The sequence below is a fragment of the Chiloscyllium plagiosum genome, chromosome 22 (assembly GCF_004010195.1).
Source record: "Chiloscyllium plagiosum isolate BGI_BamShark_2017 chromosome 22, ASM401019v2, whole genome shotgun sequence".
NCBI lineage: Eukaryota > Metazoa > Chordata > Chondrichthyes > Orectolobiformes > Hemiscylliidae > Chiloscyllium > Chiloscyllium plagiosum.
In genome coordinates this window covers 35,231,279-35,250,765 of record NC_057731.1, presented here as the reverse complement: position 1 = coordinate 35,250,765, position 19,487 = coordinate 35,231,279, and the positions used below count along the sequence as shown (strand labels likewise).

General features: G+C 38.7%; 1 protein-coding gene across 2 annotated transcripts in view; it reads right to left on the bottom strand.

Moving 5' to 3' along the window:
- LOC122561198 (hyaluronan-binding protein 2-like) overlaps nt 1–19,487 on the bottom strand; it is a 47,296-nt gene that overhangs the window by 15,534 nt on the left and 12,275 nt on the right. Inside the window, exons 4-7 of one of the 2 annotated variants that reach the window (XM_043712767.1) lie at nt 14,723–14,830; nt 11,272–11,388; nt 5,206–5,325; nt 512–683 (exon numbers count right to left, since the gene is read on the bottom strand). In XM_043712767.1, coding sequence (XP_043568702.1) covers nt 512–683; nt 5,206–5,325; nt 11,272–11,388; nt 14,723–14,830 — 517 coding nt within the window. The remainder of the gene's footprint in view (nt 1–511; nt 684–5,205; nt 5,326–11,271; nt 11,389–14,722; nt 14,831–19,487) is intronic. The other variant, XM_043712768.1, reaches the window with a different exon arrangement.

Below are 19,487 nucleotides of genomic sequence, written 5' to 3'. Positions count from 1 at the left end.
TGATAGAATGCATTTTTCCTCACAGTCAATTATATGGAAGTTATTATTAGATGTTGAAAGTTTAATTTTCTTCCCAAGGAATGTATAATATTTTTCACTAACTTTGAATAGTGCATAATAGGTGAGTAGCTGTGGATGTTACATTGGGTGCCAAGGATTGGCATGGGCGATTTGAGTGGTTATAGAGATGGCAAGGAGGTGCGTGGAGAGTGACATTTAGGGGGCATTTTGTGGAGTGTGTTGGAGAACTGAGGTGGGTCTTCGAACCAACCCATCTTTGTGCCCATGCTCCTCCATCTCAGACTACCTGATAGGAAATTATACAAGCTCATCATTTCAGTTACTAATCCATGTTGAACTCATCCCAAATTTATATAATAATTTGGGAGTCCATGTTTTAATGAGAAAAGGCTCAAGAGATTGAAGGTAAAATTTTAATGAGAACACTGTTGTCACTCAGCTCAGTGTTTACAAACTACCTTTTTATATCAATGTATTAAAACTGCAGTACCTGCAATAATTGTGATCAGCAATTCCATATTTGCTAGGATTCTCCATATGGGTACCAACAGCTTCCTTGAGCAGCAAGTGAGAGCTCCAGTGCAGACATGTCTTCCCTCGTTCAGTTTGTTTCACCATACCTCTATATGATAAACCATTACCATGGTAACAATCATTTGGCACTAAGAAAATAAATGCACAAATAATACAATGATAAGACTTTTGCTGAGCTGAAACATAATAATGAGTCTAAATAAGTTTGGAAAGTACTTATGCAGCGAGCACTGTTATAAGTCTTATTATTATCTAAAGTAATGGTAAATTTGGTACTAAGAACAGAGTTCCTGGTGAATGAGCTGTGTGAGATCTTTCACTGCAACTTTATTGCATGTGAACTATATAATAATTATATGTTAGGAATTACTGCTGGCAATATTAGTGGATACTTGCTTCACTTAGTTACTTGACCTGTCTTTGTTATTTTAATGCAGGCATAAATCTGTTTACATAGGGATGGTTGTGTGGTGGTAATGTTGCTGGATTAATAATGTAGAGACTCAAACAAAGGTTAATAATATGAATTCAAATCTCACCTCTGCAGCTGAAGGAATTAAAATTAAATCAATTAGTAAATCTGGAATAAATTGATGATTTCATTAGTAACAAACATGAATCTATGGCTTTCTAATTAAAAATCCATCTCTTTCAGTAATACTGTGGGCGGCACGGTGGCACAGTGGTTAGCACTGCTGCCTCACAGTGCCAGAGACCCGGGTTCAATTCCCGCCTCAGGCGACTGACTGTGTGGAGTTTGCACGTTCTCCCCGTGTCTGCGTGGGTTTCCTCCGGGTGCTCCGGTTTCCTCCCACATCACAAAGATGTGCAGGGTCAGGTGAATTGGCCATTCTAAATTGCCCGTAGTGCTAGGTAAGGGGTAAATGTAGGGGTATGGATGGGTTTCGCTTCGGCGGGTCGGTGTGGACTTGTTGGGCCGAAGGGCCTGTTTCCACACTGTAATCTAATCTAATCTAAACTGTTCAACAGAGGAAATCTACTGTCCTTACCTCAACATATATGTGATTCCAGTTCTTTCACCAATGTGGTTGAGTTATAACTGGCCCATCAAAATAGCTTGCCAAGTCAGAATATCGAACCGCTCCAGAAAGGTCAAATACGAATGAAACTGAGCAGACCACTCAATCAGCTATTTTGCTGTTGGAACTGACACCCTGCCCTTTGATCTTGCAAAGTCCTCCACACTAACATCTGGGGGTTTACGCAATAGAAGATCCACCCTAAGATCTACTCAAGCAACAGTCTAATATAGTCATACTCACCAAATTATGTATTACAACCAATATTCAGACCCCTTCCTCATAATGTTTGGAGGTTGGGCTGGTGTGGCTGCATTGTGGTATATGGTTGGGAGGGAGAGTCTGGAAATTTTCAATGTTTGCTCAAGACCATATGAAGTCTCATGACATCAAATCAAATATGGACACGGAAATCCTCTTGCTTATTGCTAGCTAACATCTTCCTTTAACTGATGAATCAGTGCTTTTCACTGTTAAATAACACTTGGAAGTAGTTTCTGATCAAATCACAACACACACTCTGAATGAGGGACTGTAATATCCATCATCAAGGGCAGCTCAGTGGTGCCATTACTTATTGAGCTGCCCATGTTCTGAAGAGCATGGCACAGTTACTGGGAGAATGAATGAGAGAGACATCTACCTGATCTGGTTCTTATCAATCAATCTGCCACAATGTATCTGTCCATGACAGTATTTGTAGGAATGGCCACTATTTTATAACCCACTGGGTTAGCGTGTTGTAATTTGAACCCCACTACTCCCAGAGTCATACTAGTGTTTAAGATTTTTTAAGGTATGCACAGTACCCAAATTTACCTGACTTTCAGATCAAGATTGATAGACAGCTTGGACCAAGTTTTATATAAAAAGAATTGTTATTTAATATAAGTCAGCTTTAATATAGACAGCTTGGACCAAGTTTTTATATAAAAAGAATTGTTATTTAATATAAGTCATTCGACTATAGCTACAACTAAAAAGATATAAACGATTGGCATATAATGATACTAACTAAACCTCTAATCTGCTTATAAACTTGCCATTACACACACATAGAATCATAGAGTCATACAGCACAGAAACAGACACTTGTGTCCAACCAGTCCATGCTGAACATAATCCCAAACTAAACTAGTCCCACCTGCCTGCTTCTGTCCCATATCCTTCCAAAACTTTCCCATTCATGTATTTATCCAAGTGTCATTTAAACATTGTCATTCTGCCCACATTCACTCCTTCCTCAGGAAGTTCATTCCACACATGAACCACCCTATGTGTAAAAGATTTGACCCTCATGTTTTTTTGAAATCTCTCTCCTCTCACCTTAAAAATGTGCCCCATAACCTTGAAATCTCCCATCCTAGGGAAATTACACCTACCATTAACGCTATCTATACCCCTCACGATTGTATCAACTTTTATAATGTCACATCTTAACCTCCTACGCTCCAGTGATAAAGTCCCAGCCAGCCTTTCTTTATAACACAAACCTTCCACACCTGCTAACATCCTGATAAATCTCTTCTGAACCCTTTCCAGCTTGATAATATTCTTCCTATAACTGACAATCAAATAATGAAAATAGATTCTTGGTGAAGGTAGAGAGAACTGGAAAGTCAGTTAAATTGTTTTTGCTTCTGCATTCTGGTTTTGCAATAATAATTCTTCAGCTAGGCAGGTTCTTGGTGTTCAGGTATCTTTCTTCTGAAGTTTTCAATGGTTTATAAGAAGTACAAAGCAAATTAATCACTTGGAAAAGTCTCTTATCTATTAGTTTGAAAGTTGCAGCTCACGGCAACAATTGCGAGAAAAGAGAACTGTTTATTTTCAAGGTTAAACTTTCAAGGTTTTTACTGCAGAGAACAGGCAGTTTCTATTGGGGAGATCAACATCATAGTCTTTTGTGACTCTGTGACTTGTTTTCAGTTCCAACCTGCTCAGTTAGCTGAGAACCGATAAGCTTCACTTGTAAATTACTCCTCAGCTCCGGATCATCTGCACATTGCAGGAACACTTAACCATACAAACAGAACAGAATTCATGTATGTATTGAGAATTCCTTGCTGTGAAATTATGCAGCCATCCTGGTATATCCCCATTTAATAAAAAACAAATCTTTCTCCTTGTAGACCAAATGCTTTAAAGACACAGACAAAAAAGGACCCTGTTTGTAAAACTATCAATACTCTTAGAGATATTATCCCACTTTCACTTTAAGGGCACCCTCCACTGTGTGGTGTGGAATTGCAGAGTGTCAGGTAGAATAGATTCAGAACAGACCAACCAGCTCAAAACTGAACCTCTGAGTTTTTATGAATCACGAGCAATTACAGGAATGTATTTTGCTATAATCTTTACACAATGGCCTGGCAATTTCTTCACTCCATCATTACTTCCAAGCCAGGAGGTAAACCTTGAGCACTCAATGAGTAGTGTACAAGGGCTGTCTGGAGAGCACAAGGCATACATAAAACAAATGCATGCTTAAGAGCTAGAGAATCTTGCTATAGATGGAGCTAAACAATCCAACACCAACAGGTCAGATCAAGGCACATTCATCATTAAGTGCTGGTGGACAATTAAACAAATAACCAGAGGAAGAAATACTAAAAGCATCCCCAATCTCAATGTTGAAGAAGGCCATCACACCAGTGGAGCAGTCAAAGATTTGCCATCATATTCAGCCAAAGGAACTGAGCAGATGATTAACATCTGCCCCCTCCTGAGGTCCAAACCATTACAGATCTTCAGTTAATTCAATTCATTCCATGTGATATCAAGAAATTGCTGAAACACTGGACATAGCAAAGATTTGATATCTGACAACATCCCAGCTGCAGTACTGCAAAAATATGCTCCAAAAGTAGTCATGCCCTTGGCTAAGTTGTTCAGTCTAATTACAATACAGACAATTACACAGCAAAATTGTCCAGGTCTACACCTTAGGAAGGATATATTGGCCTTGGAGGGAACACAAACAGGTATATCAGAATGATATTCAGTGATTAAGTTATGAGGAGAGACTAAACAAATCAGGTCTGTTTTTTTTAGAATTTAGAAGGTTAAGGAGTGATCTGACCAATGTCTTCAGGATATGAACAGGAAAAGGCAGGATAGATAAAGATAAACTATTTCCACTGATTTAGAATTGGAGAATTAGGGAGTATAATGTGAAAATTAAGTCTAGTCTATTCAGGAGAGATGTTAGGAAGCACTTCTACATAAGGAGTGGTAGATGTTTAGAACTCTCTTCCACAAATGACAGTAGATCCAGGATCAGATCATAGATAGATAAGTTTTTGTTAAGCAAAATTATTAAGGGATATGGGCCAAGGGCAGGTATATAGATCTAGGGCCACAGATCAGCCATTGAATGGTGGAACAGGCTCCAGGGACCGAATAGCCTACTCCTACGTTTCCTATGTTCTATGTTCCTAGATATGTCCAGTTCACAAGAATCTGAATAATTGGCATGCCAGCAATGTAATGTGAGTAGATGGTTTTTACTGTGGCTGGAGGTTAGTGTAATGGAAATAAGTTAACTGATCCACTGTGAACAGATTTATATTACAGTATCAGCCACAGTGACCATGAACAGCTCTATTACCTATTTCACACAGCTCCCCTCTGAATGATCCTGTGCAGTTGCAAGTGAAGGATCCTCTTTTCTTTCCAGCTCGGCATGTTGCTCCATTTTTACAAGGATTGGGGCTGCATGGTGAGGTGGCTTGAAAGACACAATTGTCAAAAATGACTATTTGAGGAGAAAAGAATTACAGGTGCTGGAAATTCTGGAATCAAAAATGAATAAAGGTGACAAAATGCAGTAGATTCCCCAACAGCCAGCTAGAGAAGTATTAGCACTTAAATCATAGATCATTGTCTGAACTAGAACCTGGAAGGATAAGTGAACATATGAACAGAATTGAACATGGCTAAATAGGCAGAGAGAAAGTAACTGATGAGAGGCGGCTGTCTATTGTTTAACCGCAGTCGCAGCAAAACAGTTAATCAGCTTCAATCAAAACAGGAAGTGCTGGAGAAACTCTGGCAACATCTTGTTCCAAAGAAGAGTCATATTCAGCATCCGCAGTATTTTGTTCCTACTTAACGATCTGAAGGTTTATTTGGAAGTACTAGCTTTCGGAGCGCTGCTCCTTCATCAGGTACCTGTGGAACAGGATCTTAGGACACAGAATTTATCGCAAAAGATTACAGTGTCTTGCAACTGAAATGATTTATTGAACAAACTTAGATTGCTGTTAAGTCTTTCATCTTTTAGAATGGGTTGCAGGTTTCGGTTCATTAATTTGTAAATCCCAGAACTTAACGTTATCTTGAGAATGTGACAATAAAGAAGTGGTGGGATTTACATATTAATGAACTGAAAACTGCAACCCATTCTAAAAGATGAAAGACTTAACAGCAATCTAGGTTTGTTTAATATATCATTTCAGTTGCAAGACACTGTAATCTTTTGTGATAAATTCTGTGTCTTATGATCCTGCTTCACATCTACCTGATGAAGAAACAATGCTCCGAAAGCCAGTGCTTCCAAATAAACCTGTTGGTCTATAACCTAGTGTTGTGTGATTTTTTTTTTTACTTTGTCCACCCCAGTCCATCACTGGATCCTCCACAGTAAAGATCTGCAAACAGGTATCAACAATGCTGGAAGTGAAAATGTGTTTGATGATAGACAACGCTCCGCTCAATCAGACGGTAGAAATGTGTGAGAAGATTGAAGGCAGCCTAGTCATACAACTAAAGCTATTGGAAGGAACGAAGATCATAAAATCCTTGCTAGGATGAATGATAATGACATTGAATATGCATGACAGAGACAAGAAAACAGGTACACTGAATAACGCTAACTCTAACCTGAAACATTCACTGTTTCTGTATCCGCTGATGCTGTCAGGCCTGCTGAATATCTGCAACCTTTTTAGTTTTATTGAAGGTAAATAGAGAATACTGTTTGGGTCTTACCATACTCAAGGTTTTGTTCTGATCAGATGGGAGGAGAATGCCTGGGCAGGAAAACTAAAGCTCAGATCTTCCAATTGGAAGGCATTTCTTGCTGAAGTATAGACTTAAGTCCCACATTGAAACTGTGCAGACATTCCAATGGAGCTGTCTCCACAGGACTTGCTCAAAATCAAAACTTCCAGCAGGTAAATATGCAGCATACAGAACCCTCTAAAGTTAAAGTTAGAGGTGGGACTCTGACTTACTTCTCTTAACATGGCTAACTATAGAACTGACACTTGACTACCTCTACCAACGCCCCCATCTAATTACCACAACCGAATCCCTACAGACACACAGAAGCACTACAGACCCACTAACTCCAACACCCTGATCTGATCCTCACCGCCTGATTATCTGCCAGCCCCAACACCACACAGATACCTGATCTGCTAACCGACTATCCCTGAATTGCACTCCCTTCACAATCACCCACAGGCCCAACACAACACCCTCCCATACCAGATCCCTTACTGATTGAAAATCCAACTCTTCTCCTTTCATGGATATTCAAGCCACCATTCCTCCAAACTGATTCCCAAATGCTTCCATGATTTCCACCAACCCTCCCCCCGATCCATCATGGACCAGAATCCCATGTCAAATAACCTAAGTACCACCATCACTCATACTCAGCCTCTACATCTTCCTCCTTATCCCCATAACCCTCACCCCAAACCCGAATAGAAACCTTGGCATGCCCTAAGCTCTCACCTACTTAACTGCTATCCTTCCCTATAACACAGAAATACTAGTCAACTACGAGACTTGTGTTGTGCAAGAACAAAAAGAAATTAATATAGGTAAAGGGGTAATACTTGAAAATTAGCTGGATTGGGTGTTGGTAAAATCCCCTGAACCAGATGAATTACATTCCAGAGTGTAAAAGGAAGTAGCAATAGAGATAATGGATTCATTGGTGGCTACCTTTTGTAATTCTATAGATTCTGGAAATGTTTCTGCTGATTGGAAGGTGATGAATATAAACACCATTATTAAATAAGAGAGGAAGAGGGAGAGTGGAGAGGTACAGACTTATTGTGTGTCAGTATTTGGGAAAATGTTAGAATCTATTATAAAGAATTTGATCATTGGATATTGAGAAAAGACTGGTAAAAGTGGGCAGAGTGAATGCGGATTTATGAAGTACTTGCAGTACTGATAAAGGAAAACCAGTAGGCATGAAATTTTGGATTTTCAGAATGTTTTGGGTATTGTCCTGCACAAGACAATTGATGGTAAATAAAATTAGAGCACATGGAATTTGGGGGTAATATATTAGTATGATTGAAAATTGGTTAACAGACACAAAGTAGAGAGTGGGAATAAATGGATCATTCTCAGGATAGCAGACTGTTACTAGAGGAGTATCACAAGGCTCAGTGCTCTGTCCATCATTATTCACAATCCATATTAGGATGTGGGGACCTATTTATAATATTTTCAAATTTGCTGATGACTCCTAAATAGATGGGAATGTAAGTGACAAGGAGGATGCAAGAAGGCTTTAAAGAGTACTTGACAAGTCTATTGATTGTGCTGGAACATGACAGATGCAATACAATGTGAGTAACAGTATGATTGGAGAAGCCGGTGTTGGACTCAGGTGGACAAAATTAAAAATCATGCAACACCAGGTTATAGTCCAACAGGTTTATTTGGAGGCAGTAGCTTTCGGAGCGCTGCTCCTTCAACAGATGGTTGTGAGCAAAGCTATAAGACACAGAATTTATAGGAAAAGATTACAATGATACAATAATACATTGAACAAGGCTAGATTGTTAAGCCTTTCATCCTTTAGAATGTATCTGTTAGTTTCAGTTTTTTAATATGTAAATCCCAGAACTTTTTTTAAGTCACATTCTCAAGATAATTGAAGGTTTTATAACAAAATGTGACAGCTCAGCTCAGACAATGACTTAAACGTGTGAGTCAGACCAATGTTGAGTCAGACCAGTTCTATTTCCAAAGTAGAACTTATAAATATTATATAAATTCACTGCCTGCATTGACTGCTTGCAGGTTCTGCATTGCTTGAGCAAAATAGAATGTATCTGCAAATATAATTGTGCAAATACAAATTCACCCCATAAACTTATATGTGTGTGCACGTTCAGAAGAGAGAGTCAGAGTGAGTGTGTGCATGTTGAGTGTGTCCAAGCTTGGTAAAGTGTGTGTGTGAGTATGATGGGGCATAAGCCTGTGAGAGGGTGTGTGCGTCGGTGTGAATGCTGGGAGTGTATGTGAGCTCGTATGAGAGACAGCTTGTGTATGAACAAGGGTCTGTGTGTACGTGTGTGCTCGTGTGTATGAGTGAGAGAGCATATAGAGGAGTGTGACATGAACACAAGTTACCGATTGAGGCCATCCTCATGGGTACCGAACTTGGTTATCAGCCTCTGCTCGACCACTTGGACACAAACTCTCTCAGACGCACACGCATATACCTCCCACACTCAAACCCATACTCGCACCCTCTCACAGGCTTATGCCCCATCCCACTCACACACACACTTTACTAAATTTACACACACACACTGACTCTCTTTCCTGCATGCGCATACACATGTAAGCTAATGGGGTGAATTTGTATTTGCAGAACTATATTTGCAGATAAACTCTATTTTGCTCAAACAATGCAAGTCAATGCAGGCAGTGAATCTATATAATATTTATAAGTTCCAGATTGCTCTGACTAGATTGCTCTGACTCACACGTTTAAGTCATTGTCTGAGCTGAGATGTCACATTTTGTTATAAAACCTTTAATTATCTTGAGAATGTGACTTAAAAGATGTTCTGGGATTTACATATTAAAGAACCAAACCTGCAAATCCATTCTAAAAGATGAAAGACTTAACAATCTAGTTTTGTTCAATGTATCATTGTATCATTGCAATCTTTTGCAATAAATTCGGTGTCTTATGGTCCTGCTCCCACAACCACCTGATGAAGGAGCAGTGCTCAGAAAGCTAATGTTTCCAAATAAACCTGTTGGACCATAACCTGGCGTTGTGTGATTTTTAACAGTGAAGTTATTATCTTTGGTAGGAAAGACTGAAAGATGGAATATGAGCGAGAGGTTAGGAAGTCATTGTCCACAAGTTGCTAAAAGCTAGTATGCAGATGTTGCTAAAGAAGATAAATGGTACGTTGGTGTTCATTTCAGGTGGAATAGACTTAATAGTAAAGATGTGCTATAGGAAGTTCAATGGTGATTCAATACATTCATTCATATAACAATGGGATTATCCTATGAGAAGGGCTGGAGGAAACCAAGTCTGTATCCCATAGATTTTAAAGGATGAGTCGGTGAGTTTATTGTAACCTGCAAAATTCTTACCAGTGGATACAAACACAATGTCTTCCTTGGCTGGTAACTCTAGAACCAGGGGATGGAATCTCAGAGTCAGGACAGGCTATTTAAGATGAAGATGAGGAGGAATTTTCTATCCCAGTGGGTCATGGAAGCTCAATCATTGAGCAGGTTCAAGATAGAAATGGATAGGTTTCTGGATAATATTGACATTAAAGGACTGGAAGAAAATGTGGGAAAGTGCCACTGAGGCGATGATGAACCATGATCTACAATGGTGAGGAAGGCTTGATGGCCTACTTCTGTTCCTATGTAAATGTACAACCACGATCTTATAAACATTTTAGCAACTTGCCCTGTGGCCTTTAAGGATTTGTACGGACACTCGGCATATTGCTGCCCATCTATACTTTTCAATTTGTGGAATTTGTAGAATACTGTCTTTCTATTTAGTCCTCCTAAAGTGCTTCACTTCACACTTCTGCACATTGAACACCATCTGCCATACTCATGTCATTTCACCATTCTGCATACTATGCCTTAAAGCCTGAATCTATCCTCATCACTATCTACTAATTTGCCAAGTTTTATAACCTCTTCAAACTTAACACCTAAATCTAGGTCATGTATAAAAATGGAAAGGAGTAATTAACTGATCTTGGGAAACACCACTGCAAAATCACCTGCCAGGTTGAAAAACATCTATCCATCTTCATCCTTTGTTTCCTGTCACTGAGGTAATTTTCATCCAAAATAGCATTTTCCTCTAAGATTTGCACTTCCTTAATAAGCCTCCTGTATTGTACTTTGTCAAGTATCTTCCATGCGTCTTCACAAACATTTACCACAATAGTTCGATCATTTTTCCCTACAATCTCATAATATAATTCAATTAAGTTAGTCAGACATTTAACAAATGAATGATATCTTTCTCTTTGATTAAACATTGATAAACATTCTTTTGTTCCTGATAATGATTTCTAATAGCTTCCCCACCACTGATGTTGGACATACTGCATGGCTTGTAGTTTCCTGGTTTATTCCTCTCTTCCCACTTGAATAGTGATTGACCTTCACTTTACCTATTCAATGGAAAATGGGCAATAGTGGATTGGTTTCCCATTTTACTCACTATTCAATTTTATTTTCTTATTTATTAATATATAATAAATTGCCATTCGGCTCCTGCCTGTTGTTTATCCACAAAAGCTCACCACCACATAGCCATATTACATCATGAATGGGGAATATCGAGTCCAGAATTTTGGGCCTTATTTCTAAGTAACAAAATATTACATGACTCATAATAATAAGCAGTATTGAGTCTTACCTCTTTTACATAGCGGTGGTACATATGGATGTTTACATTTGCATTTATAATACGGTGCATTGGGCTGAACAACACAGTCTCCATGTTTGCATGGGTTTTTCTTACAAGGATCATTCACTGTAACAAAAATATAGGATCCCAGTATTAAGCATTCATCTTTCAGATTTAAATTAATGTATGAAAGAGTATATTTTATGCTTATTTTAGAGTAATCTTAACAGTAACTTATTACAAAGAGTAAAGTAAATATTTAATGAATATTCAAATTCTATACATTAAAGAATATAAATAAGTTTAAGAAATTCTTTGATTTAATTTTAGAAAGTTTAATTTTTAAAAGAACGCATGAATAATTGATAATTATATTTGTTAACATTGGTATAATTCACTGATAATGGGCTGGATTTTGCTGAGAGGGATGAAGTAATACTTCATTCACTGATAACCTTTAAAAATGTTACCAATGAAAATCTAGTGCTCTCTTCTTTTTTCCCTTTTGGGTTTTAAATCTATTGTGAGGTTAAGGGGTGTCTTGGTATTTAGCAATAATGGTATCAGTAAACAAGGATGCAACAAATTATTAGGGGCACCATGGTGCTCAGTGGTTAGCAGTGCTGCCTCACAGTGCCAGGGACTCAGGTTCAATTCCAGCCTTGGGTGACCATCTGTGTGGAGTCTGCACATTCTCCCCATGTCTGTGCGGGTTTCCTCCAGGTGCTCCAGTTTTTTCCCGTGGAGGTGGGGAGGGGGGGAGCTTCGGCTGGATGCCTGTTTCCACACTGTAGTAATTCTATGATACTGAAGTCATGAAACTCAAATAACAAGGAATTCACAATGATTTGCAATACTTTTTAACTTGAATCTTCGGTGATTGTGGATTGAATGGTTCTCACAGGGTTAAAGATAACAAAAATTAAATGAAATGTTAAAAAATGATTATTTTCTCACTATAGAGAAATATATAATCAATTTTTAGAGCCTGTTTGAAGATCTACAATCGAATATATTTAGCAGAATTTCACAATAGTGATTGATTTGATAAGGGGTCTGTGATTCATTTTGATCCGTTTTGTTGTGGGCCAGATTTTAACATGATGTTTTTAAACCAGATTCTATAAAAGGCTTGACTTGATTATTCATTTAAAGGTTGTGTATCTCAACTCAGATACTACCTTTTGGGCCATATGTGATGCTACATTGTATGTTTGGGTTCTTCCAGATTGATCGAGGAGAAAGAAAAATCAAGGATAGACTTTAGGTAAACTTTTACATAACATTATTTGTTATCTTTGCGTGCTAACTGATACTGTACATGACAAACAAATAGTAGGTTCTGACTTATAGTTCATTAAGTGACAACTAACCTATCTTTTCAAATCCATACATTCTCTGTCTTTTTCAGAGAGTTCAGTGTATCTTTTAGCAAGCTTCTTCCAGTGTTCTAACTCAGTGGTATTTAAACCCAGTGATGTTCAGCTCCATGACATCACTGCAATTTAGCTCCAGGGTCCTACTCCCTTACATAACACTTATGATGTGCCTTTGGTGGATCATTCAGTGTGCTATGATTCCATCTGATGTTCTCAGTGGACAAGTACACATAATGGGAAAATCCTGGAGGTGTTGCTGAACAAAGAAACCTTAGAGTGCAGGTTCATAGTTCCTTGAAAGCAGAGTCACATGTGGATACGATAGTGAAGAAGGTATTTGGTACGCTTGCCTTTACTGTTCAGTGCATTGAGTATAGGAGTTGGAGGTCATGTTACGGCTGTACAGGACATTGGTTAGGCCACCTTTAGAATATTGTGTGCAATTCTGGTCTCTCTGTTATAGGGAGGATGTTGTGAAACTTGGAAGGGTTTAGAAAGGATTTATAAGAATGTTGTGGGGTTGGTGGCTTTGAGCTATAGAGTGAGGTTGAATATTTTCCCTGGAGCGTCGGAGGCTGAGACGTTGTCCTTAAAAAGGTTTATAAAATTGTGAGGATATGGTGAATATGCATGGATATGGTGAATAGACAAAGTCTTTTCCCTTGGGTGGGGGAATCCAAAACTGGAGGGCATAATTTTAAAGTGAGGGGGAAAGATTTAAAAGGGAATTAAGCAGCAACGTTTTGATGCAGCAGGTGGTACGTGTATGGAATGAACTGCCAGAGGAAGTGGTGCAGCTTGGTACAACTACAACATTTAAAAAACATCTAGATGGGTACATGAATAGGAAGGGTTTAGAGGGATATGGGGCAAATGCTGGCAAATGGGACTAGATTAATTTAGGATATCTAGTCTGCATGATGATTGGACCAAAGGGTCTATTTCTGCACTATACAGCTCTATGACTCTAAGTCAGATCCCAGACTGAAATATGGCCTAATAAATCATATTTTCTTCATTTGATTTTAATAAGATTGTTATTACTGAAACATAAACATACAATGCTACCGATTCAATTGAAAAAAGTACAACATAAATTTACTTTACAAAATGGAAATCAAAATGGAAATAAGCCAAAATATTTACATAAAGCACAAATTTAAATATTTCAAAGTACATGATAAGATATAATCCCAAAAACATTCCTGTATAGTACTCACACTAGAGAGAATTCCCTTCTTTATGGCACAGAAAGTTGAACTCAGATGCAGCTGCAGCTTCATTTCCTCATTGAGAGAATCTGATTGCCACTTTCTTGAGACTTTGTACAACTGAGTGTAGACTTTCTCAGCTTCAAATAACCCCTTCAGGATTTAACCACAGATTTCTGATCTGGAACTTCAAAACTAAACTCTGTAAACTGAGATAACCTATTTCTTAACAATTAGAAATAATCTTCTCTTTCTCTGGATCCCTACGCCACTTCTGCAAAGTGCCAAAATGAAACCCAAAAGCTTTTACAAACTTTTGATGTTTCTCTCATCAAAAGAACAAAAGTCAATCTTTGACATTCTAAACCAAAAGTCTTATACACAACTGCTTTCTAAGTTTGATCATAATAATTTCCCCAAAGTAAACAAATTCCCATTAGCTTTTAAGATGTATCTCTCTCAAGCTGTTTCTAAAAAGAAATCACCATAGCTGTAAAAATACTTACAAGGCAATAATTAAACCCTTTTAGGCACAAAGATAAAACCCACATGCTGATAGTTCAAATCCAAACTCTAAAATTAATGATATTAAAATATCGATAAATCATACAGCTTGCATTGCAAGTGGTGAAGATATGTGGGACATTAATATACCACAACATAATTTTGGGATATGCAGACTTAATCCAAAAGCTGCTGATTTCATACCTCAACTATATTTCTGGTTAAAGTTATAGTGGGGAAGGAGACATTAAAAAGACGTAGAAATCAATCCAAATGCAAATAATTGCAATTTGTGAATTATGAACACTCCTGAGGCATTTCTTCAGGCCTTTCATCAATACCATTGTAGGATAATAACATTATTACCTTTGCGACAGTTCTTTCCATTAAATGGACGAGGACATCGGCAAACATAACTTGAAGATGTTGTTTCACATGTGCCCCCATTGCGGCAAGGATTTGACTGACAAGGATCTAGAAGAATGCTACTTTTGTTAACATTTCATAAGGAGCATAATCTTTAAACATCTTTTCTTAGTTGTTCATGGATTTAAAATTCCGTTAGTCAAAGCAATCATTTCAATGAACATATATGAGTCAATATCACTGAACAAACAACAATGTTGTTGGAGAAAAAAATAAGTTGATCAGCTGTGGATTCAGCAAAACTGTTCTATATTTTGTGAATATTAATGGACAGTGAATGTTTTATATTCTGCATTATTCACTTGTTTAAAAAAAACTGATGCATATTACTTTGCCTGATAAATCAAAAACACAGTTTCTTCAAGTAAGGATTCTGGGTAATCCAGGATGGAGGATGAGGAAAAATGTGGATGTAAGAGCTGCTCCTTTTTTGAGGCATTCCTAGTGGTGGAGCTGATTTCCTCAAAATTTTGGAGCAGTAATTACTGTTTTATAAGCTGTTGCATTGTTTTGGAACTCTTGGAACTTTGGGAATCGAAATTCATCTCTATGGGGAAAATACCAATGTAATCATAGCTGGAGATTTCTGGAAATCATGGAGAAATGGCATAAGTAGCTGTTTTTATTTATTTATGCCAATTGTCCAGAGGTTCCACTGACCTTCTCATAGAATCATTACTGTATGAAGGGAGGCCATTTTGCTAATTTAATCCAGGTTTGTTTCTGTTGGAGTTGTGGCAATAGTTTAAGAGAAATTCCATAGAAATTACGGCATTTCTTAAAAAAAATCTAGATGAAGTAAATACTGATATCTCCTGTGATGCGATTCTGCAATTTCTTTGAAGCTGTTTCCAATCTCTTGGGCTCAGACCTGCAGAAGAGTTAGGCAAAAGGTTCAATGATCTGAATGAAATCAGACAAAGTAATACCATTCCATTCTCCGTTTTTGTGGCTAGGATTCCCTGAATGCTAGTACACTTGTTACTGTTTAAAATTAGAGGCCGTACTACAATCCTTGCGCACCAAAGTCTGCTTAAAGGAAGGATAAATTAAGGATCTTATCTAATGTCCCCTATCAGTAGTCACTTGCAAGCACAATCTTAATAGGCCTCTTTCAGCTTAAAAGGGTGCTATCTCCACATCTGCCATATCAGCTCTCCATCACTTGGGAAATAATTATCTCACTTCACCAGCTAGCAGCAGTAGGATTAACTGGTGCACTATGATAATGTAAAAGCTAAATTCAAAGAAGACATCCTCTTTATTAAGTTCTGACTCACATGGAGCTGATGGGCAGTTCTTGCTGTGTGAGAAGTCAGGATTAGTGGGTACAGTGTCGGTACCAGATTAATGATTACAGTATAACACAGTCACCATCATATGCTCACCGATTCTTGACTTGTGTTTCCTTTTCCTATAAATCTGTATCAGGGAGAAAAATTATGGGAATGAGGAGAATGAGAGGTCAAACCCTTCTTTCATTATTGTCTATATGGATGATGAAGACAAGAAAGTTGTTATTGAGATGGGGGAGAAAGCGTCATAGAGATGTACAGCATGCAAACAGACCCTTCAGTCCAAGTGGTCCATGCCAACCAGTTATCCCAACCCAATCTAGTTCCACCTGCCAGCATCTGGCTCATATCCCTCCAAAGCTTTCCTATTCATTTACCTATCCATATGCGTTTTAAATGTTGCAATTGTACAAGCCTCTGCCACTTTCTCTGGCAGCCCATTCCACACATGCACCACCCTCTGCGTGAAAAATTTGCCTCTTAAATCTCTTTTATGTCTTTCCCCTCCCACCCTAAACCTGTGCCGTCTATTTCTGGACTCCCCCAACCCAGGGAAAAGACTTTGTCTATTTATCCTATCCATGCCCCTCATGATGTTATAAAGCTCTATAAGGTCACCCCTCAGCCTCCAACACTCCAGGTAAAACAGCCCCAGCCTATTCAGCCTCTCCCTATAGCTCAAATTCACCAACCCTGGCAACATCCTTGTAAATCGTTTCTGAACCCTTCCAAGTTTCACAACATCTTTCCGATAGGAAGGAGACCAGAATTGCATACAATATTCCAAAAATGGCCTAACCAATGTTCTGTACAGCCGCAACATGACCTTCCAACTCTGTACTCAATACTCTGACCAATAAAGGAAAGCATACCAAACACCTTCACTATCCTCACCATCTCGACTCTAGTTTCAAGAACCTGCACTCCAAGGTGTCTTTGTTCAGCAACACTCCCTAGGATTTTACCATTAACTGTATAAGTCCTGCTAAGATTTGCTTTCCCAAAATGCAGCACCTCGCATTTATCTAAATTCAACTCCATCTGCCACTTTTCAGTCCATTGGCCCATCTGGTCAAGAGCCTGTTGTAATCTCAGGTAACCTTCCTTGCTGTCCACTACATCTCCAATTTTAGTGTCATCTGCAAATTTACTAACCATACCTCTTATGCTCACATCCAAATCATTTATATTAATGACAAAAGTAGTGGACCATGCACTGATCTTTGTGGCATCTACTGGTCACAGGCCTCCAGTCTGAAAAACAACCCTCCACCACCACTCCCTGTCTTGTACCTTTGAACCAATTCTGTATCCAAGTGGCTAGTTCTCCCTGTATTCCATGAGATCTAACCTTGCTAACCAGTCTCCTATGGGGAACCTTGTCAAATGCCTTAATGAAGTGCATTTAGATCACGTCTACCGCTCTGCCCTCATCAATCCTCTTTGTTACTTATTCAAAAAAACTCAATCAAATTTGTGAGACATGATTTCCCATGCACAAAGCCATGTTGACTATTCCTAATCAGTCCCTGCCTTTCCAAATACATGTACATCCTGTCTCTCAGGATTCCCTCCAACAACTTGCCCACCACTGAGGTCAGGCTCACCGGTCTATAGTCCCCTAGCTTGTCCTTACCACCTTTCTTAAACACTGGCACCACGTTAGCCAACCTCCAGTCTTCCAGCACCTCACCTGTGACTATTGATGATATAAATATCTCAGCAAGAATCCCAGCAATCACTTCCTTAGCTTCCCACAGAGATCTTGGGTACACCTGATCAGGTCCTGGGGATTTGTCCACTTTTATGCATTACAAGACATCCAGCACTTCATCCTCTGTAATATAGACATTTTTCAAGTTGTCACCATCTCTTTCCCTGCAGTCTATATCTTCCATGTCCTTTTCCACAATAAACACTGATGCAAAATACTTGTTTAATATCTCCCCCATCTCCTGCGACTCCACACAAAGGTCGCCTTGCTGATCTTTGAGGGGTCCTATTCTCACCCTCGTTACCACTTTGTACTTAATGTATTTGTAAAAACCCTTTGGATTCTCATTAACTCTATTTGCCAAAGCTATCTCAAATCCCTTTCTTGCCCTCCTGTTTTCCCTCTTAAGTATACTCCTACTGCCTTTATACTCATCTAAGGATTCGGTCGATCTATCCTGTCTATATCTGTCACAGGTACCATCACACCCACCCATATGTCCCTTGACCTGTTATATGTTACATTGCCATAGCTCTCCCAGTCTTATCCCTGACATCTTTTCATTTCCAACAACTAGCTTAGATGCATTCATTCAAGAAGATGTGTACATTCGTGTGTTTGGATGGGGGAATGAAGTTAGATATACCCAGTGATCTTGGACAGAAAAAGTGATTGAAAGTGATTTGAGGATGTGCTACTTTCTCAGCAGAGGCTGAGGTGTTGGCTGCCCATGGTTTCGGGGAGCTGTGAAATCTAGAACTGAACTAAGAGGAAAGATATTTGACAAGTGTAATGCATGTGGAAATTTCCATCGAATTCACAATCAACTCCCACTTAAGAAGCAAACATGGTGCAGCCAATGCCATCTCCACATAAACACAAATTACAATATGAGAGGCAAAAGGCTGTACCTTATAAACCTTGCCAACCGAGATGCTAATTGTTTTCTCTCAGAGCTTTCACAATTGAATTGCTAACCTTGGATCCTGTTTATAAATAATGAAGTAATGGGTTCAAATTTCATATTATATATTTGAATCCACTATGTACACAATTCAGCACCACACTGAGACAGGTCACTCTCTTGGACAAGGGGCTACCTCAAGATTGTGCCTTTTCTCTCAGGCAGGTGTGAAAGATCCCAAGACATGTCTTGAGGGCATGGAAGTTTCCTTTGTTATGCTGCACAACATTTATCCTCCAATCCACATCACAATCAGATTATCTGGTTGTTTATCTCATTGCTGTTTGTGAGACCTTGTTGTGGGTGAATTGGCTGCTATGTTGTGTAAAATTAAAAATCGCACAAGACCAGGTTATTGTCCAACAGGTTTATTTGGAAGTACAAGCTTTTGGAGCACTGCTCCTTCATCAGGTAGCTACGGACTAGCTAGTGCTTCAAAATAAACCTGCTGGACTATAACCTGGTATTGTGTGATTTTTAACTTTTTCCACCCAAGTTCAACACGAGCACTCCCAAGTCATGTTGTACAAAGAGGCAATACATTTCAAAAGTTATCCATCCATTATGAAGGACTTTGGAATGACCAGAGAAGACACTATATCAATGCAAGTTCTTTCTTCCTTCAATAACCATTATTTGATAAACTCTTTTTATGACCAGTGACTAAGAGTCCAATAGATCAGTAGCTAGAATCACCTGGCTGAACTCAGTCTCTCAGGTTAGCAATAAATG